Source organism: Cotesia typhae, unplaced genomic scaffold (assembly GCF_013202065.1).
Source record: "Cotesia typhae breed Kobodo isofemale line unplaced genomic scaffold, CoteBio_Ctyphae contig_22, whole genome shotgun sequence".
Taxonomy (NCBI): domain Eukaryota; kingdom Metazoa; phylum Arthropoda; class Insecta; order Hymenoptera; family Braconidae; genus Cotesia; species Cotesia typhae.
The window spans coordinates 3,094,894-3,119,242 of NW_027423728.1; the positions used below are offsets into that span (position 1 = coordinate 3,094,894).

Below are 24,349 nucleotides of genomic sequence, written 5' to 3' on the forward strand. Positions count from 1 at the left end.
AATGCTCTCTTGCCTTGAGCTAGTTGGCGATCACATCGGACGTTGCCACCAGCATCGTGGAATACACGAGTCGAGTGTAACCTCCCAGTCAATAACGTCAAGTGATTCTGTTCGCCGTTCATTTATTAACGTTATCTCCTCACTAGTCTCAGGTGAAATGCGGGTCAATACTTTTAATATTTGTAAAATTTATTCATGACTTGTATACATTTTTTATGCGCAAAAATTAATTGTTATAGGAAAATTATTGAGATTTTAGTACTTGATTCATGATATTTATAGAAAATGATTGAGTAATATAATAGTCTGCAGTACTTTATAAAAACATTTTTTATTTATCATACTGACAAGAAAATTTATCGACTAGTAATTTATTTATTTATTAAAAATGTTTACTACGTAAAATTTTAAAATATATTAATAATTTATAAATTTTAAAAATATATCTAAAAAATTTTATTGACATTTCTGGTAATATTTCCGTAAATACAAATTATTAATTCGTTTCATTTCATTGTTATTAGTTCCTAAATTTTACAATAAAGTGTTTTTCAACCAAAAAATCAATTTAATATCAACATACATTTTTGTCATATTTAACAATGAGACTTCTATTTTATTTTCACAAATTTAAAAGTATTATTTTTAAAAAATTAATAATTTATTTAAACGCTGATCAATACTTTTTTTAGGAAATGATATAGATCAAATTATTCAAAGAATATATTTAAACATTATTTAATATGATTAATTTTGGATTGAGTTAACCAATTTTTATGAAAATTTAATATCCCTTGCAGTGTTTTAGAATTTAGCACCTGAGAAATTTAACTCTTATAAGGAGATGATTTGCGATCATGCGCTATCTGTTGCAATTTTTTAAGACTACACAGAAAAAAAATTAACTTGAACCAAGAGAAAAATTCTTGAACTAAGAAAATAAATTCGGAAAATTTTATTTTATTGAATCAAGACAAAAAATCCTGGAATCAAGTAAAATTTATTCAAACCAAGAAAATTTTTTTAGTTTAATTAGAATTTTTAATCATTTTTTTTTTGCCAGTAAATCATTTTACTTTATAAAAGTAAAAACATGGCATCATTACACTATGTTTTGATTAACTTCACAAAAATTTGAAAAAAAGAATTAATAATTTCAAAAGTTATGGCTGTTGCTGTTGATTAAGTTCTAACAAAAGGTCCTTGCGGTGACCATCGTTAGTATATCCTTGGAGATTCATCTAAAATCAATCGGATAGAAAAAAATAGTTTTAATAATAGATAATCTTGTGCCTGATCGAAGCTTTTAATTTTTTTTTAAATTAACAAAATGGCGGCCTCAGGAAATTTTTCTAAAAAATCGAAATTAAAAAAAAAAAAAGTCCTTCGATCAGACACTAGTTTTTTATGTTTTTCAAAAGCTGTATAAATTTCATTGAAATCTAATAAGCGGTTTTCGAGTTACAGTGGTCACCAGTTCAAAAAACATAGTTTTGAGAAAAACGCATTTAAAGCTCGGGGTGCTTTTTAAGATATTATCGAAATGATAACCCTTCTAGTCATATCTGTCAATAAAATATTGATAACTATTGACACCATGCACCCCACCCTTTTTTAAACATAAAATACATTTTTTTCTTATTTATACATTTATTTGTACTATTATTAATTTATATTTATTAAAATTTATTTTCTAATTGTTAGTTTGGCTTTCTATAAAAAGCGTGTTTTTTAGTATTTTTTAAACTACTAGAATTCAAATTTGCGCGCGCATGAATTTAGGATTTGCATATATTTTTATGCTTTGATATATTTGACCAATCATGTTACGAATAGTTTGCTTACATGATATATTTTCATATTTTTCATCTAAATTATAAGAATGGATTATTTATTTCACTTGTGTTTATTGGCGATAAATGTATTTTATCAAAGACTTATTAATTATTTTCTATTAGTGTAATACTAAAATATATCGTTTGAAGTTTTTAGTCTGAGTTTGTTCGCCAGTAAAAAGCCCAGCAATAAATGTCCGACAATTAAAAGGTTATCAGAAAGGAAAATTGATATTGAGGCCAGCAAATGTTATTAATATAAGGGTTAGGTCTTTTGTCTATTGCCTGTTGTCTGCGGTCTATCGTGGGTGATCGGACGTTTGATGTGTGATTTCACCAGTCGGTGTGTCGTGCGTTGTCAGTGTAAGCAATCGAGGTTGATTTGATAAAGGAAACTAAAGCTACAGCCACGGGACTAGTATCCTAATCTAGTGGCTGATTGATTTAGATATCCGCCGATTCGGTTACCAGTCAAAGCAATCCACACCATCCTTTTCTCTTTATCTCCCCGTACTCACCATTTCATTTAATTTCACTTTCACTCTCTATATACTTGCTTATTGAGCTGACTTTCATTTGATTTGATCTCAACTATTTACTTCTCATGTTTCTCCACAGTATACGCAGATCTAGTTAAGCATTTAATTAATTTTACTCGTTAATACTCTCACAAGTAGGATAGAAGTTAGTACATCACTGTGCTCAGAGTTAAATTTGTCGATCTTACGTTTAGATTAATTTAAATGCTTCTCACTTAAGACTTGATACGTGTAACGTTCACGCTTTGATGAAGTATCATTTTTTTTAATACTGATTAATTTTACTACTCATGACACATAGTTTCAAACAAAAAGCTCTGTAAAAAAAATGTAAATTATTGCCCTGCTAATCGACTGATAGACATATTTTAAGTCTAAAAATTTCCAAAAATTAAAAATGTACTGAGAAAACAGTTTGTTTGACTCAAATGCGCAGGTTTATTCGAAATCATTCAAACATATATATTTAATGTTAACAAATTTCTTTCATTTAAATATATATTATTTTGAATCAAATAATACTTCGTGTTGGTTTAATTGCACTTACAGTTTTTCGAATTTTTCACAAATTAATTTAAAAAAAAAATTTTTTGTAATAATTTTTTTAACAGAAAAAATTCTAAAAATTTTTAGATGTCAGCTAACATTATTATTGTCATTGTTAATTTCAGTATAATTAATAATTCCAAAAGAAGTGCCCATTTTACCCCAAACGTTCGATATGTCTACTTTTACTACTTTCTTAACCTTAAACTGGATAACCAAATCTGGATTTCATTTAAATATACTATAACTTTGTCTCAAATGAATCAATTTATTTGTATCGAATAAATATTTCTGGTGATATTTAAATAAGAGATTTATTTACAGTTAACGAGCCTCAATTCATTTAATTGAACTGTTTCTTAGTGTGCTTATCTCAAATCAATTGTTTTAATTGAGAATCGCTTACCTAGTTTAATTAGAGGATTTAGCCGTTTCCTGTAGTTGAAATGCGCAGAAGTCTGTGTGTACAACCGCGCATGTCATATCGTTCTAATCTATAAAATTATTGATTTTTTATAGATCCTTTTCAGCTTTCAGTGACGTTGAATAGGTCAATATTAAAATTCTTCTACCGACTGATGTCAAAATCGCAAGCAAACACTTACGATTAGGAAACTATTTGATCAACCGCCTGTAAATGGATCGGTAAAATACCTCCGTTCAGTAAATTGTATCCTTATATTAATAATTATCGTCCTTATGTTATTAATTATAATTATTTTCCGCTGTAGGAATTGTTGATCATGGTAGATTTTGAGAAATCGCGAAAAAAAGTTTTTCTCAAATTATTTTTCAACCACTATCTTGATTAATTTCAAAATTTAATCAGTTTTAAATTAGAAAACAACTTCAATTGGTGTAAATTTCCTAAGATTCAGTTTTTTTTTCAAAGTATATCATCGAGAGATTTTAACACGCTTTTATCAACTTCACCCGTACTATCTATCTATCTATATATATAACGGAATCTTAAAAAGTGATTTCAACCCACTTCAAAACGTCGGATTAGATTGAATCTTTATGTACTTATCGAGAACCGATGACAATAGAATAATTTAACGTTTGTCTCATTATCACTGGCCAGGATCTTCAGGAATAGCAATTTTTTATACCCAAAGACACGGTAGTATCTTGAGCCAAATACACTTTTAAAGAGGGTATTAAGGTAGTTTGTTCCATGACAGTCCAGACAAAACATTTTGGCTCACGATCCACGTTATACGTATCGAGAGAGCTAAGGTTGTAGATTTAGTTTTTTTAACGTTACTCTACTCTTCGACTACTATATTCTCTATTCATATACATTACACAGAAAAAAAATTAACTTGATTCGAGAAAACAATTCTTTAACCAAGAATATAATTTTGAAAAGGGTAATTTTCTTGAATTAAGACGAAAAATTTTTGAATTAAGTAAAACTTCCTTAAATCAAGAAAAATTTATTTGTTCAAGAATTTTTTTTCAAAAATCAAGAACTTAAATTCTTCTAAATTATATACTTGATTCAAAAACATTTTTTTTCTGTGTCCGGTTTTGTTTTCGTACCCCCTCTCCTAAAAATAATCCTCTAAAAGTGAAATTTATTTTAATTAATCACGAAAATTATGTGGTAAATAATTTTCATTTTTTTTTAATTGTTCAAAATATCATATATTTTAATCTACTAGTTTTTCGATAGAGTGGTGAAAGTCCTTCGATGGAAAAAGTTAAAAATACTGTCATTTTCGTACGCTTCTCCTATGTTACAAGAAAAAGGTCTTCAAGTTTTAACAGCATATGTATTATGCGTTTAATGACTTATACACTGATAGAAGGATTTATTAACTATTAATAATTACATTTATTTGAAGATAATTATTTAATTTATTAAATTTTAATAAATATTTTTTAACATTCAATAAATATTTATTTGGGGGGAAAGTACATTTATTAATAGTTAAAAAATATTTATTAACATTTAATAAATCGTATTTAATAAATAATTTATTTACTGTTAATATATATTTATTAAATCCTATGATGTTAAAAAATCATCTATTAACAGTTAATGAAGCTTATTAACTTTAAACGAATCCTTCTATCAGTGTATTCAAAGTTTGGAGGATTTCTTAAAATATTGCTTTCATAACCGTACTACCTTAAGACATGTATGGCTTAATCTTTGAGACAAGCATATGACTACTGCCAGAATAAGCTAAGAATATACAATGAATTTTGAAAACTTTGTCTTCTCTTTACTGCCAAAGATCATATATACATTTTAACAAATATTTGGCGTCTAATGCCAGTATTAATATCATAAAGATGATACTCTTATTTACAGACCAGAAATAACGACTAACAGTGAACAGCAAGTGAAACTGACAACCCCTGTCTCAACTGCTGAAAGTAACCCTTGGCCCACAATTTCATTTCAATTAAAGTGAAATGAAACTTTCGCTTTTACTTCCACCCGCAAAACGCTGTTGTCCCACCCACTATATTCCCTCTCACACTCACACTTATACTTATACACATATACTTGGTCTACTTGCACGTAATCTCCACGGGGAATCCTCAGTCATCTTTTATTTTTTTGCTATTTATTCAACTCTCTACCTCGGTCTCCAATACTGCTTATGACAGAGAATTATACTTTTTTAATTGAAGATACTTTTTTCGAGAACTATAAATCCACCTTTACTTGTCAGGCGAGCGAGTCCTTTTCGTTTTGAACAATTCTATCTCCAGTAAGTTATGAATAAATAATTCTTTATAGGTTTTTGTAAAACAAAAGACAGGAAAAATTTTATTCTTTAAAGTAATTTATTCATGTAAAGCTAATTAATTTTTTCTTCTTCAGTCTTGTCATCTTCGAAATAAAAGCATCATAATATTGAATCTAAGCTACAAAGGGAATGTAATAAATAAAATTAAAGTTTTGTGAATCCAATTGCAATAGCTTTGAGCTACATTTATGAGAGTAATAATCACTTGAATAAAAAAGAAGTTAAATAAATTCTTTATTTTAAAAAATTTCATTTTCTTGCTTCATGCATTCAAAAATTCAATATTTTTCAATATTATAATTAAATTTTTATTTATAATTTAATTGAAGAGTTTGTATGAAATTTTCCGCCAATAGTATTTTTATTTTCATCTTTGTCCAATTTTAATGCCATCTTACGTTCTTACTATTGAAAATTCACAATTGGATGACTAATAAAATTGATTTAATTTTTAATTTTATTGAGAAAAAAATTTTTCGATCGTAGAGCACTCTTTAATGTTTTGCATTATGAGTTATGCAAAATATTCAATAAAAATGGCAATTACAGAATAGACAAAATAAATTAATTTTTAATTAAACTAAACTGTCTTGACCTGCGATTTGCAGTCTACACCATAAATAATTTAAGATAGTCTTTTTGTGGACAAAAATTGAAAAACTCAATTTTAAAATAATTTTTAGCTCAAAGAGTTCAAAAAAAAGAACATAAAAATAATTTCAGCGTCGAAGATGATGATTAAATTATTTAAAACTCGTTAGACACCGACCAATTTTATTTTATAGCTTACGCAAACGGGTATGTTATATGCAACATCGTACTTGTCATTCACCTAACTAAAGGCTGATGGAAATAAACAATTATAATTTAATTATTATCATTATTATTCATATAGACACAAACAAGTGTTGTACCATCCGTGTATTGTGTTCGACGGAATACGGCGTGACAGGTACGGCACCTGCTTGCGGCTCGTCGTAAAATTATTAACCAACGACACTAAAGCTGACAGCGATGAAAAATGGCTTAGGCTTCGAGACAAAGGACCCATTAGTGTCTTGTACTTGGATCTAAAACTTATACAACACCTTACCATAATGTCTTTTTATTTTAAATTTCACTTTCCAAAATAATAAAAATAGACAATTACTAAATACTTTATTTAAAATCATTTTGGATTCATAAAATCTTATTGATTTTTAATAATAAAGTTAAATTGTAATAGAGTTTGAAAGTTATGATTGGATACAAGATATTTAAGAATGCACACTGAACAAAAAAAAATTTTTTAATTTGCTACTTGTTTGTTGCGATTTGCTATTTGCTTGTTGTAATTTATCACAAATTTGATCAAATACATAGAAATATACTTTTTTTTTTTTTTTTTTTTTTTTTTTATTTGAAGATTTTATTGGATCAAAATACTGTTATTGGATATTCAATTGCAGCCAAATTTTTTAGAAACTTTACTAAAAAATCCGACAAGCGTTTGACTCTACAGGACATCCCTTGAACTTTTTAATTTAATTTTTTTCTTTATTTGTTTAAAGTTTTTTCAAAAAAATTTTAAGAAAACAGTTTTTTCACGGAACGTCCGTAAGTATTGAAAATATTCATTGGTACACGCTGGACTCGAACCTGGTCCAATGCTTTGGTAAGCTAGGACCAGATCCGATAGGCTACTGTGCGCCTTTTTAATTTTTTTGAGCTAGAAACGCGTGAAAATTTTTCAATTGGTTGATTTTTGAGCTTTTCGATGTATTAATTACTAATTTCATAGCTAGTGAAGTAAATGACATAAATTATACAAATAAAAACATTGAGTAATGTGCCCTACGCAAAAAAAGTTGATTGTATTGGTTTGAAAAATGATACAAAAATTTTTAAATTCACGGACACTCCTATAGTGTCCGTAAAGAGGGAATGTACCTCGTCTTTTATTTGTAGGATTTTAATCGTACCTTTTCTATTTTTAATTTTTTTTTTTTTTTTTTTTTTTTAAGAACATTAATAAATTAAAAATTTTTGTGGCAAAAGATATTTATTTCACTTAAAAGTAAATTTTTAACTGTCGCCAGCATTACTTTAATGATGATGATAATTATAACAGTTACTGTTATTATTATAATATTTATGGCATCATTAGGTATCTGAGAGAACTCTTGATAAAAGTAATAACGATGAATTAAACGACAAGACATCCGGTAGGGTTTCCTGCGTCGTATTCTGGGAGCTAATGAAAACTGTGATTGAGGTTGGTAGTCCCGTAGGTTGGCGTGGGTAGTTTGAGCACGATCGATCGTCCTGCTCCTCGTTCCTCGTCTTCCTACACGCGGCGTGTTCTGGGACAAAGGAACAGAGCAGAGAGAAAGCCCTACCATCCTCGGCCCCTTCTACTTGTGCTCCAGCATCTCAGGCTTCATCTCCACCTCCGTCCTTACCGAGCTGAGCTGTTTCGAGGCTAATCACCGAATCGTCCGATAAAAGCCTTTTGAGAATTTTCCCCAAGGAGCATAACGACGGAAAATGGAGAAAAACACACTCACGAGCTGAAAGACATAACGAAAAAGTCTTTGCGAAATTAGGAGTCTGTTCAACCCAAATCAAACTCATAATCATCAAAGGAAATCGCTCTTTATTTGTCTCCATCTGATTCTATTAATTTTTAATCCTTTTTTATTTTAAATTCTCTAAGCTTATACTTCTTACTCTTCTCTCACTCTCTCTCTCTCTTTTTTTTTTCGTTCTCTCCCCTGTCACATAAATTAAATTGTTAAATGAAAGTCTTTATACTTTTACTTTATACTTGAAGAGTATTTGCTGAACAGAAACATTTAGCCACTAAATGATTTTATCGCGTAAAAAAAACAGTATTTCAGCTGAATAATAAATATTGTTTTTTGTTAGCCCTGGATCTTTATTTTACTTACAATAGGGCGCATCAGCCCCGAGATTCCAAATGAAACTCCTGGGTATTATGTACAGTAAGAAATTAAGAAAAGAATATAGACAAAAAAAATAATTCTTTCTTTTGTTTCCGTGGTTTTATTCACTCGACACTGATCTTTTTTTTTTTTTTTTTTTTTTTTACTGTTTTTGTTCTTTTTAAGAGATAATTATTCGAAATTAAAACATTGAATATTTTCAGTTGCAGAAAGTTTTTTCAAGGCCCGAAAAAAAATTTTATATGGCTTAAATTGTCCATATATATTTGCTTAAAAAATTGATTAAAATACCAAGGCAATGGCTGAATGGCAAATTATACAAAATAATGAATAAAAAGTACATATAAGAATATAAAAGATCTACATAGGTAAATTGACAAAGTTATGATTATAACTAATTAACCAAAGCATATGATTTAAAATTTGAATAATGAAATCAACTAATTTCAATCAATAAGAATGAGATGAGTAAAAGTGAACAAGAATTTGTAGTTTGAATAATAAATGTGAGACTTAAGTTTGAATTAAATTTAAAATTTAAAGCACTGCAGATAGCACCGATTTTAATGATTTGGATCATCATCAGTGATACCAGGTATCCAGTTCTCCTTTAGCTCAAGATCACGGAAAAATACGTAGGCTTTTGTCTTTAAAGTATCAATGCTAAGTTCATTGATGACATTAGGTGGTAATTTTTGCCAAAGACGAATTGATGAAATTAGGAATGAATGTTCATTACGTATGGCTAAATAAAAAAAAAATACATTTCGTATTTAAGGGGTTAGGGGTAGTCAGAGACACGAAAAAATGAGAATTTTCAGTAATTTTTTTTTGCTATTAAATTATGTTATTTTACAAAAGTAATAATATGACATTATTACACAATGTTTTGACTTGAAGTCACGAAAATTTGAAAAAAAAAATTTATAATTCTCAAAGTTATAGCTATTTGTGTTGACCCAGTTCCAAAAAAAGGTCCTTACGGTGACTATCATAAGTCCTTGGAAATTCATCTAAAATCAATCCGATGAAAAACTTAGTTTTACAAATAGATAATCTTGGACCTGATCAAAGGATTTTTTTTTCAATTTCGATTTTTTATGACCAATTTTTTTTTTTTTTTTTTTTTTTTAAAGTCGCATAAACTACTAAGGTCATGAGCGACTTACCAGAGTGGAACTTTTGGAACTCGTTTTAAACTTTTTTAGGCTCAGCAGAATAATACACTTAAATATTTAAAATATTCATTGGTGTACGCCGGACTCGAACCCGGTCCAATGCATTTTGAAAAGCAAGGGTCGATGACTAATTTTTTTATCCGATTAGTTTTAGATGAATCTCCAAGGACTTATGATCGTTACCGCAAAGACCTTTTTTTTGGAACTGGGTCAACACAAACATCTATAACTTTGGGAATTATAAATTTTTTTTTTCAAATTTTCGTGACTTCAAGTCAAAACATTGTGTAATAATGCCATATTATTACTTTTGTAAAATAACATAATTTAATAGCAAAAAAAAATTACTGAAAATTCTCATTTTTTCGTGTCTCTGACTACCCCTAACCCCTTAAGAAAATTAAAAAAAAAAAAATCAAAAATAAATTAATTTTTAGCTTTTATCGTCAAATCTCTTTCGTCTGTTACAAATCTTATTTTTTAGGTAGATGTCTTTGAATAACTATTTGTTGTGATCGATCTCATATCATTATTTTCAAAAATATAATAAAAAATAAATCTTAGGACATTATTGCCTTTTAGTAATGCGTTTTTTTTTGCATTGAAATAAGAAATCTACCTATCTATGTCAGGTATGGCCGAATGGCGTTTTTTTTATCAAGGGTAGTTTTAAAAATTTCCGACGATATGCGCATGATCGCTAAATCTTTTTATGTTTCAAATCTGATTACCGTTTAAAATTTTACTATTTATTTTTAAGTTACCAAATTTACATTTTAACAAAATTTTCAATGAATCTATTAAAAAGAAATCTTTTATAAAAATGATAACCACTAAATTTATATTTGAAGCAATAACGCAACACCAGCAAGCGTCCATTTTGCCGGTTTGTCTTTGGACTTTAAATTAAAGGTCCAGACATAAGTTGGGCCGCGAGTTCTTGTTTTGTACAGAGGGCACTCGTACATATTTCTCATGTCCTGTTTGTCCTGAGTAATGGCTCGAATATTAATTACCGGCATCATTGGAAACAACTCTTTGGGTCGTGAATCGGTCAGAATTCCTAGCTGAACTTCCCATCTAGCACCCTCCATAAATATTCCATGTACATAGGCGCCATCTCGCGGTGCAGTTCTATAACAAACAATAGTAATTAAATATTCAAGAAAATAAGATCTGGGAAGAAGTAATTTGTGGATACTTACGTAATATCTTCTTTGTTCTTCTTGGTGACGTCGCACTGAAGACACATTTTGTCCAGCGGAAGTTCGTGTCTTCTTGCTGTGGATTGCATGATTGCGGTCAACAATGACTGGGGATTAAAGAATCCGGCCAACCAAACAGACGCTGGAAGCTTAAATTAAAAATAACAACTAGATGACGATGACTCTGATGAAGATTTCCAAGCTGATTAGACTGACAATAGAACGAAAGATAATGTAAATGCGAATTGAATGTTAATCTCACCGCAAAGTCGGTCGACCAGGTCTCTAATTCTCTGAGTCTTAGCAAGAGATCAATGAACCAAGCCGTGAGGCCTAACAAAGAAGGATACGCTCTCTGAGACCAAACAGGTGGGACCTGATCAAGGAACAAAGCGTTCTCGAGGTCTTCCATGTCAGAAGTAATGGTCAGCTCCCCCTTCAATCCCAGATCGAGTTCGCGCATCGACCGCTTTATTTCTCCCGTCAGTCCGTTCATCCTTTCGCACTCCTGGAAGGCGACGATTACATAAGGGGTGCGTTCCTCGACCTTGGCCATTATGTCGATCATGTTGAACTCCTCGGGCAGCTTTTCCACGATCTCGTCTAAGATTTGCTTAACCTTTGGACAATAGAATGAGTGTTTGGGTAAGAAAAAAGAATGAAAAGAGTGGGAGAGGTTATTTACGATGTGTGTTAGGAGTAATAAATTTAAAGTATACTTTATCTTCCCGGGTGACTGTTTGACCTCCCGAGTCTCCGGCGTCCCTCGGCTGCATCTCAAAGACGGTCCTAAACAAATTCTCCGAAGTCGTTGTCAGGAATCCTATTTCGGCGTTCGGATGAAGACCGTAGAGGTAGGGTGACTCTGCCGGGATCGCCTCGTCGATGTAGGCATGGTAACCCACCAAGTCGGTGTTGGGCGGCGCGGGGAATCCTTTGTCACGAGAACAGCCAAAGAATTCGGGGTATTGTTTCTTTTAAACAAAGGAATATTGTTGGGGGAAATAGAAATGGTTTATTGACTTTTTTTATTCAAGAAGTTTCGAGAGCGAGGAATTTAATAAACTGTTTGAGTTGAGATGGATTTATTAATTAGGCGGTTCAAACTTGAAGTATTCATCGGAAAAATTTTCTGACAATGCCTGATGGATCTATGAATGGCTCTGTTCAAAAATTTTATGTGTCCTAAAAGTTTTATCGGGCCTGATATCAAAATTAGCCATGTCAGGCCAGATATAACTTTATCACGAGCTATCTGGCTTGATATGCCGATTCTCTTGATGTATTTTCACCCAAATTATCAAATTAAATAATTTTTACTTTGCTTAACTATTATTTGTAATTTAATTATTGATTAAAGTTTTTTACTCATATATATACCCGGAAAAAAAAGATCAGACGTGAAAAATGGACATGCCTGATCAGGCATGGTCACTTTTCATCTCGGTTCATGCATGATCAGGCCTGAAAGCTCATTATTACTTTTATTTAATTATTTTGCTTAATTTTATGGATATTACTTAATAGAGTCATACGCAATTCTTTATAATGAATTAAAATACAAAAAAAAATGTTTACATATAATTTTACGGTTGTAACACCACCGGTCACTCATCTACCTACTAACCATGCTCAATGCCGCTTGACTTTAGTAATCTCCGTGCGCCTTAAAGTTTCTATTTTTTTTTTTTTTAAAGTTTATTTGCTTTATGAAAAATACAATCTTATTTAAATTTAAATATTTGTAGTCAGGCTGCAAATAAAAACTTAAAAAAAAAAAGCTTTTTTTCCCCTTCGGGTGTAAAGCGTCAACTTTAGCCCCGCTGCGCTAAACAAAGTTTCCGCTTTACACCTTCGTCAGGGAAAAAAATAGTATACACTCCTCGGGAAGTAAATAAGAAAGCCTCAGATCACATGTTTGTTGACCTCGGCTTCGCCTCGGCCAACAATTACATGTGATCTGAGACATTTCTTACTTTACTTCCCTCGGTGTGTAATATACTATTTTCTCTTTTTAGTCTAATGTTTGTCTCCGCGCTTGGAGCTACTCACATTTGTTAATCATATCCGTTAATAGTCGATTAAAATATTAGCTTACTGTTTTATTATGTTTAATTGATTTCATATTAGCAATATAATATTTTCTGTAATAGTTTTATATATTAATTGGTGATGAAAAAAAGATTATTAGTTAAAAACATCACTTAGTCTCTGTAGAAAAAAAAAAAAGAAAAAAAATGGAGAGCGTTAATATAATTACAATTAATAATTGATTCTATTAGCTTTAAAGTTTCTATCTGCTGTGCTGCTATCTTAAATAAAAATAACTCCGTCAAATTAGTTTGTCATAAATATAATATAAAAATTAATTCTTGAGACGTTTATTTAACGTTTCAAATATGAGTAGGCATGATCCTCTCTAATTTCAAGCCTGATAATAAATGAACAGGCATGGTCAGGTCTGATAATTTTTTCCCGGGTAATCATTATAAGACTGACTTCCGCCTGATATAAAAATTGGCAACATCAGAAAATTTTTCCACAAGCCAAGATATTTCTATCCGATAAAATATACCTGGCGCTAGTTGAAGTTCTCCATCGACCAAATCCGGTTGCATGAGTTCCTCAAGATACGACACACAGAGTCTTCGATCCCAGTCATCAGTGATATGCCCGCCGTACATAATTTCGCCAAACAGGTACCTCAAGTCTTCCCAAGGGACTCTGGGACTCGCTTCAAGATAATTATAAAGCACACTGACACTGATATTCAAGTCCCCGACATTGAAGGGGTAGATCTTGTTCCACCCTTGGGCCCCAAATTTCCGTCGTTCAGCGACCACAGCATGAAAATAACACAATGAAAAAAGAATAGCCTTAAACTCAGCTTCTTTGCTGCACATCTCCAGCGTTTCTTGGGTAAAGTTATCCAGAGCTTTATGCAAGTTCGCTTGCATCCCAGTTGGAGGCTCGTTAGTGATCTTAATTGAAGATTCTAGCACCCCTTGAGGGATTATGTGACCTGCTGGAGTGCTTGCTGGTTCCGCGCTCATGTATACTCGGTAATCTGGATGAGAACCTTCTGCCGCGACCTCCAGCTTCTTTTCTAGCAAAGGTAACCATTTTTTAACTAAATGGATGTTTTGCAAAATCACCCAGTGTCCTTCCTTCGACGCAATATCCATTGCGTGTTCTGCAACTGTTTCTTGTCCTTGTCCTAGCGAAACGTTGTGGAAGTTCTGAGCGTCCATTGAGAATCCTAATCTGCGTCCCAAGTCCTCTACATCCTGAGAAAATAAAATATAATTGAATTTTTTTTTAATTAAAATGATAGATGATGTATGACAAGAGTAATATTTTAGCACCTTCAGTGGATTTACTCCAGGAGAGAGTATAAAAAATATCGGCGTAGAAGGGCTCGTTTCCTCGTAAGATTTAGCAAATTCCACAGTTTTACCCTCGACATACTTAACACCTAGTTTTTCCTCGATGAATACGGATATCGCGTAAGTCATTCTGTCAGGCCTTAAAGCCCTCAATATACAGAGCCGCTGGAGTGCAGTCTTATTTTTCCACTCTTGTGGAAATTTCTCGCGTTCCGGGCACTCACACTCGGTGAATTTCTTCCATCGCTTAGACGAAGTCTCGATGTCTCTATCCAAATTCCTGGATAATCGATGTGATACATAGAATACAATCTTTAGATTCAATGTAACATATTTATTTATTTACTTATTTAAATAAAAAAATCCAACAGCTTAAACCATGAACAGGGTTGATAGTTACAATAGTTAGTATATAAGAAATTTATAATGTATAACAAAATGACATAAATAGTTCAGTAATTTAATAGTTAGATTGCTACATGAGTAGACTATTGATGTGTTAGCAATCGCAGCTCAAAAAATAATAGTAATTGATAAAAATAAAAGAGAAAAAAAAATAAAAATATTAATTATAACAATTGCACATAATTAACGCCATTTAGTTGCGAATTTGCCAAGTGAGGCCGTTACATAGCCACTAAGGTAGTTTGACAGAACCAGGTCTAAACAATTGATCTGATAATTAGTAACAAGATTGTATTGTTCAAATTAAAGTAAGTTATTAAAGTCATTTAAGAGCGCAGATCTTGCATCGAATAATATACGAGCCTGGTGTCTGATAAACTTATATTTCCCTTCGGCAAATTTGATTAATGAAAAACAAAATTTTGGAACATTTTTAAGTAAACAACTCACAATGCTCGTTCAAGTTTTGAAAAAAAAAAAAAAAAAAAAAAAAAAATATATACAATATTGATATTTTTTGTGATACTCCATTTTTTATGTTAAGATTTTGTAGTAGTTAAAAATAGTTTATTAGTTCAATTAGTTTGTGTCTGCGATATCTTTCATCAATTTTTTGACAATTGCAAAATAAATCTTCATTGATTCATCTATTTGATGGCTTAAAATCTATTTTGTCTCAGTGAACTAACAAGGCTATAAAAATAAAAATAATTGCAGAAAAGAAGCAAAAGAATTTTTTTGTCTTAAAACATTCTCTAATTTTTTGCATCGTCTCTCGTTAAAAATAACTACCAACAACGATTTTCCCCTTTTACTACTGAAACAAAATTCCCATCTGAAACAAAAATAACGATAGTAAATATCTAAACTCACCTAAACTCATCCCTCGACGCAAGACTTCGGATTCCACCCCAACTGGAATTAGTCAAAAAATCAACCGGCGACGTGACATGGGGAACAATAGGGAACCTCAGAAGGAAATCCAGCTCCGCAGAAGAAATTTCGCGTCTGATCAGCAGAATCTGGAAGGCCATCTGCGAGGTGAATATCAATTTGTCGCACTCGAACAGCCCCCTGGTCGTGTACATGAACACAGAGTAAGTTATGCACTCAATCAAATTCATCACCCTGCCAGTAACATCTGGCGCAGGATCTGCCTTGATTATCGCCTTCTGAAAGACCACGCTAAAAGCCTTCAGCGAGAACTGGTAGATCGGATTTATCGTGTTCAAGTCATTCAAAATGAAGTACAACAGAGACGCCCTTGCTGCTGCAGGCCGGTATAGCTCTCTAGCGGCGTCTATTTCTTTACTAGTGCCTCTTGCTTCCGTAACTTTGCACTCGATTTCTGCAGCGGTTCTCTTTGTGGTCTCCAAATTCTCGACCAAAGCTGTATCTCCAAGAACGTTCTCGTCCGCTGAAGACAACCTTCGAATTCGATCATTACAATTTTCGTTCAAATTTTGGTTCAATTAATTTAATAGCTCACCTGGAAAGAAGCGAATCCTCCAAACAGTTCAAAGTGATCTTGAAGTCGTTCTGCTGCCTGGTAAGATCAGCTTTTAGGTCCTCTAAATCAGGACGCTCTACTTTGACAACTTCTGCCAGGAGCTGATCTTCCAAACCGTCTCTTGTCACGGTAAAGTTGATCAGAGTTGTTTGGGCCTGCATTTCTGGCTTGTAGTGAGGGTTTGCAAGCTTGGTGTGGAGTATCAGCCTGAATTTGGGGTTGTACTCTACTTCTTTGTCACCAATTTTAATCGCTTGGCCCTTTTTGATCAGATTCCGCCCTAGAAGAGGATCTAAAACGGGATCTACTGACTCTCCAATGTTTTCTATCAACACAGTGGCTCCTTGGGCCAAGGACTGCTCGATTACTTCTAAGGAACCACGCTGTCCCAATCTAATCACACGCAAATCATCTCCGTACTTCTGTTTTATCCACTTGATACCTTGGAGCTGCAAGTCAAAAGATGGGACATGATTTAACATATACGAAAAAAAATTTACTTGAATAAAGTAAATAATTTTAAGAACCTTATCTTCTTGAATTGAGTAGAAAAATTCTAAAACTTAGAAATTTTTTTTTGGTTAAGGAAATTTTACTTGATACAAGTAAATTGCACGCCTCATAAGCGAAGCGTTGAGGTTGTGCTCTACTCTCGACATTTCAAAAAAAGCAGTTTTCTCGAAGTTGAAATTGATTTTTTGTTATTTAGATCGCACTTACAGGTTAATATGAATACACTTATATCAAGTCAAATAATTTTTCAGGCACATAAAATATATTTCAATAACAATTTTTTTGTTTAACATAGTAAATAATAACATTAAACATAATCTTTTCTGGACATCCGTGTATGAATGGGTGTATGTGGCAGGGAAATTGGTCGAAAAAATGATCGTACCAGAATAATTTTTTTTTATTATCTAAAGTGACACACGACGGAATTTCTCAATTAATATGAGCGTTCAATTCACTGTCGTTAAATTATTATTTATAAAAAACTAATATATAACTGTGGATTTTTTGGTATATAATATAAGGGGAAGGGGAAGGTATATAACTTTCCAACTAAGATCTAATTATCTCTATAATTTTGAATTTTGTAGAAAATTATAAATCAAATTGTCCTTTTCATTGTTATCACTGATTTGCTCAATATAAAAAGAACTAATTTCTTATTTTTAGTGTCATTGAGCAATTTTAAGCTCAGGTATAGAATCTATTGTATCTAGATTAATTAAAATTGCATTAACCTTAAGTAGATATTTTTGCTCATCACTAACATCCGAAAAAGGATAATTATCTCCGGCGGTATATAAAGTATGCTTCCAGTTTAACATGAGTTTAAAACTGTTCTAGTCTCCACAAGGAACCCGTGGTACATTTCTGTGTTAGAGTGAAAATCCTTGTTATTTGCAAGCGAAAAAATGGTAAATTTTCTTATTCAAAACGTTTATTTACGTAAGATTTTGTTTTATTACTAACTTTAATAATTTTTGCTTATAGCTGTGCAGTTGCGAGTACAATTGCTTTATAAAATCCAAAAACCCAGACGCAGAAATCTGGCGAAGAATTGAAAAATTTCCGAAAATGCTGACTACATTGAAGTACCACCACGGAAAATTGAACTTCGTTGAAGCAAAAATAAAAAACGGAGACGATTCTGTGAAACTTAAGAAGAAATTGAAGACTTATGGAGGCAAGAAGCTCATTAATTTAATAATGATTCATTTGATAGTTAAGTATTTGGAAAAATGCAAGTACGCTAGTCATCGGATCAAGACTGAAGATCAAGGAAGAATTTACTTCGAAATAAGAAAAAAAAATAAAGGATTAATTGATAAAATAGCGGCACTCAGTGAAAAACATATTAAGAAGCTCATGAAGATTTTGATGGATAAATATATCGAGATACATAAAATAATGTGCTAGATTGTGATTATCTATTTATTTATTGAATTATTGTTTACGATCCATGAAATATATTTTTTTAAATCATAAATTTACCAATGACTTATTGTTTACTATAACTATTCCAGAAAATCTTTTGAAGTTTTTAAATTTATTTCATTTTTTACTGTTCAATAAAAACTCTCTGGAAGCGGCATGATGGCCGAGCGGACTAAGTCATTATCTCGATAGTTTGTTTGCCCATCATGTCGTGAAGCGAGGGTTCGAGCCCCAACGGTTGTTCGAATAGTTCCAACACCAACCGTCGGGGGTCGCTCTGGTAGTTGAACTGTACTGGCATGGGTTTTCTCTGTGGTTTCCCCATCGCCACTATTCCAACAACCGATCGAAAGGGGTGAAAAATAGGGTAAATGCAGTACATAAGCACTAGTCGGTCCACAGCCGCATGGAGAATAGCAAAAATTTGAAAGTGTAAAATACGTTGATTATAAAGTGGATTATAAGTGGAGAATATGTTGAACGCAATGAAACAAGTGTTAAGTTAAAAAGCTAAAAAGCCAGGTATAACGTCTATGAGAGTTATATAATAACAATAAGAGGCACTTGTAAATTGAGTGATACTACAATAGTAATAGCAACAATGTGGAGAATATGGGATATAGTCTTGTAAAAACCAAAATAGGTATACAAGTAAAAAACGATATAATAATAATAAAAACTCTGTGGACAAATTTAATTTTAATTGGGATATGCAAAGCGCTTTTTTGGAAAATTTTCATTTATTTATGCATAAGATGCGTTTTAAGATTCCATTTGTTGTAAACTCGAACAAATGTTTCATTCCCTTCAAGCCCCAAAACTTCCATTGCTCGAAATTTTTACCCTCTATAAGTCGAAATAATTAGTGAGTCCTTACAAGCTATTTCTGTACATATTTTCCCTCTATAACTTGAAAAATTTAATTTTACCTCTATATCTCAAACATAGCAATGTTTTATTTTACAACCTGATACTTTAGGTGACATACAAGACTCGAATACTTTAAGAATTTTTATAGAGTAAATCAGCAACTCTGAAGAACAAAAATTTTCTGTTCTATATACCTTGGAGAACGCTATAGATAGAGAAAAACCGAATTATCTATATAATAAGTATGATAAAGATACTTCCGTTTATTCAATAGAGGGCGAGAGAGAAAAAAGTGTAAACCCTTCTTCCTTAATTGCATGTATCGAAGTATATAAATTTTAAGTTATTTTTAGAATTTGGCGTCCCTTACACATAAAGAAAACAAGTCTTTAGTTAAGCATAAATTTACTTAAATCAAGAAAATTTTAAGGAAGACTGAAAATTTCTTGAATGAAGTTAAAATTTTTTAAGCCAAGAAAATTTCTTCTTGCTCCAAAATAACTTCAATCTTCTTTATAATTTTCTTGATTCAAGAAAATTTTTTTTTCTGTGTAGCAAACAATCTTAGCAACGATAAAAATTTTCGATGATTTGTAGTATTGTAAAGATCTGTATTAAAAAGTAGAAATGAAAGATAGAAAAAACCAAAAAAGAAAAAAGATTATTAGGTTCTAAGGAAAAGTATTCAAAGTATTGTCTGCCAAAAAAAAGAGTATTTAAAACTCGGAAAACATTTTTCTAAAGCCATTCTTGTGCGGTTGGAATTACAAGAAATAATTTTTAGTTTAGAATTTAAGACCTCAAGCTTAATTCTTCTGAAGAGAGACGATTTAGCGTTCCTATACCCTCTATCGGAGGTTTTCAACAATAACTTTGATAAAAAATATTAAGCTATATCAAGACTTATCAGAAAATCTTATTTTGCGAATGTATTACCTGAGGATCAATCATCAGAGGCCATCGATCGGAATTAGACAAGATGGTAGCATTTTCTGTACTCATGCGATCGTTGGGCAGTCCCTCGTTATTCCACTTGGCGATCTGTGTGTCGTTAGTCAATAAAGTGAGCACATCAAGCCCGTCGGTGATTCGAACCGGCGGTTCGACGGTTTTTAGAAATGGGAGCCATTGACGATGAAGAAGATCCTGACGAAAGGATTTGGTGAAGCAGCCGACGTAAGATATGAACGCTGTGACGAGTAATACATCACCGGGTAAGGTCTCGCCTTGATGCTTCAAACTGTTGGATTGCAATAATTGATGAGAGAGTTGAGTCTGGGCTTACAAGGTAGTCCTTTATCTAATTGTGCATTAAAGGTAATTTTAATTGGACTTACTTAGCTACTGAATCAGCCCATCGTACATTCTCCGAGGCAAGACCTCCGACTAATCGATTAGCCAACGCGATGATTGCATTAGTGGCGTCTGCTTCCTGCTGGCACTTGAGCTTCTCCGATGTCGCTTGTTCAAAGTCCGCTGTTAGCTTCGCTAATTGCTCTTCTAATGACTGGGTATATTTAATCTCTATTATTTATTCATTACTATTATCATTATCAGTTTAATGCTTTTTCAATCGAGTTTCGATATTGATTATTTGCTTCTTGGAAATACTTTGTAAAGGATGTTTATTAAAGTATATCAAAAAAATTATCAGTTTTATTTTTTTTGTATACAGAAAAAAAGTTTATTCAAACTAAATTTTTTTTTTGAAAACCTAAACTGTTTTGGAACAAAAAGAAATTTTCTTGGCTCAATAAAATTTTTTTTTAGCTAGAAGAATTTTTGTTTTTCTAAATATTTTCTTGTTTAAGAAAAATTAGTTTTCTAACAAAGAATTTTTATTTCTATGTATGATCTTGGAACTTTTTATCAGAGAATAAAAAAATAATAGACTTTCTAAAAAATTTAAGCTTTTAATATTCATATTTAGAAGACATTAGTTAAAATTAGTGATTTTTACTCTATGTAAAAAAAATTTTAATCTTCACTGAAAAAAAAATAACTTAAATCAAGAGAAAAAATTTTGAACTAAAAAAATAATTTTGAAGAGTTTTATTGTCTTGAATCAAGAAAAATTCTTCCATCAAGTAAAATTTACTTAAATCAAAAAAAATTTCTTACACGGAAAAAAAAAACTTGACTGGAATGTAAATTTTTTTTTTAGTTAAAAATTTGATTGGAAAATTCTTTAATAAAATCAAAGTTTTTTGAGCCAAGAAAATTTCTTCTTGCTCCAAAATAACTTTTGTCTTTCTTAAAATTTTCTTGGCGCAAGAAGTTTGTTTGTTTTTTTTTTTTTTTTTTTTTTTTGAGTAGTTTAAGAATTTTTAAACTCAAATGAAGAACTTAAACTTCTTTAAAATTATTTTCTTGATTCAAGTTAATTTTTTTTTCTGTGTTAAAAAATCCTTCCCTTCTAAACAAAAATACCACTTCCTTTATTCCCTATAAAAATATGTATCACACTGCCAAGTACGTTGACGAGATGTACAATTCTAAAATTTTTTACGCCCTTATGTTTATTTGTCAAGTTGGGAAATAATTTAAAAAAAGAAAGAAAAACAAATCATATAATGATGGTATAAATGATATCTTACCGCAACTTTCCGCTTTATACCACTCAATTTATCTTGAGCAGCTGCTAATTCAGCATTAGCTTGCGCGAGCGCCTTGCGTTTAGGCTCAACATCACAGAATACTTCGTAGAACTTGATAATATTGATAACCCAAGCGCATAATCCAGCAGCAGCTGCGGATTTTGATCTTACAAACTCCGGTTCAAATTCCGAATCCTTTAAGTACGGTTGAATTGCTTTTGTAACTTCTGGATGGATATTTTCCTTGTCATAGTTTATGAGGGAATCCAAAAAGGCGTCAACTTTCGCCATAACGATCTATTTTAAATGTCCATGGGTATTAATATTAACATTAATAATAGCAATAACGATACTCATGCACGGTTACAATATACTGGTACTTGTCGGTTCGCGGAAATATAATTAAAAATATCTTACTTCTCTTAAAAACTTTTAATTAGTTATAAAAATGTACGATGTGCTATTAAAATGAACGTACGTACTTTGGCGGCTTTCCAGCTCCTGTCCTTTGGCACTTTGCCACTAGGTGCGAGAAGTACCATCACCGCGGCAGTCACGTTGGTCACAGCACCCGGCGGTGATCCAAATGACTTTAATTCTGTGAGATTCGCTTTATTAAGAGTGTTTAAAGCCTCTTGAGCTGCCAGTAATGCCGGCTCAGCTTTCACTAAATCAGCCTCGCATTCCCTTTGTTTTTTCAGTACTTCCTCGGCAATAACCGCCACCTTTGTCTCCTCCTCATCCGCTGGACATAATCACCACTATGTTTACAAACTATTGTCCCATTAGAGGAAAAGAGGCTGCATAAGATACCAAAAAAAAAAAAAAAACTACCCATGAAAAAATTTTTTAATATGGCCTGATATGGGTTGATCTCACATATTGCCATATTAAGCTTAATTTTATTGCAACTAGAAAATCAAACGCGCTTTTGTCAAAATATTTATCATCGACAATTTAATTAATCAATATTTTTACAAATTTTACTTATTAACAATTACTCACTGCTATGGTAACCGTTGCTAAAGTGGTCACCGTAGCAACGAAAAATGACAACAATAAAAACCTGACATCAACTTTTTAATAAAGGATGTGATCTGCGAAGAGATAATTCAGCGACTATATATGAATACTAGGGTGTGCCAAAATGTAACTTCCGTGATGGACTTCTTAAGTGGTCCTCCAGGATTTACTCATAAGAAAAGTACAAAAGGTATTTTATTTATTTTGGTATATTTTAGCCTAATTTCATGAACTTTTTAATTATTTATTAGGGTGTGTCAAAATTTAACTTCCGTGATGGATCTCTTAAAATTGGAATTTTGAGTTCCGCTTTCAATAAGAGTTGTGTTTGGAAATTTACTGGCATATTTTCAACGTAAGCGATTTATTCGATTTTTATAGAATTTTTTAGCAGGAGCTTTGTTTGGGCATTTCCGCTGAAATTTCAAAATTTGGCCGGAATTATCCAAACAAAGCTTCTGTGAAAAATTCTATGAGAATCAAATAAATCTCTTACGCTCAAAATATATCAGTAAATGCCTAAACACAACTCCTATTAAAAGCGGAACTTACAATTTCAATTTTAGGAGGTCCATCACGGAAGTTACATTTTGGAAAACGCTAATGAACACATCAAGTCATATCAGACCACATTAGGCTATACGGAAAAAACAAGATTTAACTGATTTCCATGTTGGATGGAACCTAGTTCCATCTACAGTGAAAAAATGTACAGATGGTAACTACTTCTATGTAGATGGTAGGGGAAACAATCTTCGTTGAACTGTCCCATCTCGGATGGATCAGATCATACAAAAAAAAATTTTTCACGAATATTTGCTCTACAATTAGCCTCTTTGTTATTGTTTTAAAATTAATAGTTGAATCAGAACGAATCTAATCAAATCAAATCGACTCAACTCTGTCACACTGTATTCCTTCGTTAATATTTTCAGTTTTTTACGTTATCTCATATTACTTTATTGCATTTTAAATATTTACTGTATCATTGAAAGTAATAATCTACTTCTATGACGCAATTTTGTACTCACGTTTAAAACCTTATATATTTATTCGTATGTAATTAATCTGTAATTGAAATTGCCATTTGACTTGTGCCTTGGCATAAAATAAACAAAATCTAAATCTATAATGGCCAAAATATGATCAAAAATGACTAGTTAAAATTTTCCCCTTAAATTTCTACAGTTACAACTTGCAGACCTCTTTTCTTTTCCCGCAAAAAACAACTCACCAAGAGCTTTCTCCTTCTGAACCTTCTCAGTCTCAACACCAACGATAGCAATAAGCTTATCAGCAGCTTCGTTTTTTTGTTGCAACTCGACCTCTTGTAATGCCAGTTTCTGCTTAAGTTCAGCGACTTGTGCCGCGGTTGATCTCAACTTAGCCAGCCCGTTTTCCAGTCGCTCAATCCGGCCGCTTAATTCGCTGGCTTTAGCCTTAAGTAGTTTCATGTACAGACTAATTTGCTCCAAGAATGACTTTGGTGTCGTGTAATTGTACCGTCGCTCACCCGCTAAATAGAGACGGCTCGTTGCGTTCACGGTCGTGTGAGCATGGGCCATGAACTTAGCAGCCGACTCTCTAAACACCAT

The 24,349-nt window shown here is 31.9% G+C and overlaps 1 protein-coding gene across 1 annotated transcript in view; it reads right to left on the reverse strand.

Annotated features, from left to right (window-relative positions):
• Positions 1-10,256: 10,256 nt before the first annotated feature.
• Positions 10,257-24,349, reverse strand: part of LOC141524609 (dynein beta chain, ciliary-like) — a 37,749-nt gene continuing 23,656 nt past the window's right edge. Inside the window, 13 exon segments of the mRNA XM_074238632.1 lie at positions 10,257-10,945; positions 11,017-11,165; positions 11,279-11,656; positions 11,658-11,950; positions 13,592-14,303; positions 14,382-14,682; positions 15,681-16,235; positions 16,297-16,766; positions 20,071-20,374; positions 20,472-20,641; positions 21,732-22,028; positions 22,214-22,476; positions 23,989-24,338. Of these exon segments, the coding sequence (XP_074094733.1) occupies positions 10,651-10,945; positions 11,017-11,165; positions 11,279-11,656; positions 11,658-11,950; positions 13,592-14,303; positions 14,382-14,682; positions 15,681-16,235; positions 16,297-16,766; positions 20,071-20,374; positions 20,472-20,641; positions 21,732-22,028; positions 22,214-22,476; positions 23,989-24,338 (4,537 nt within the window). The 3' untranslated portion in view covers positions 10,257-10,650.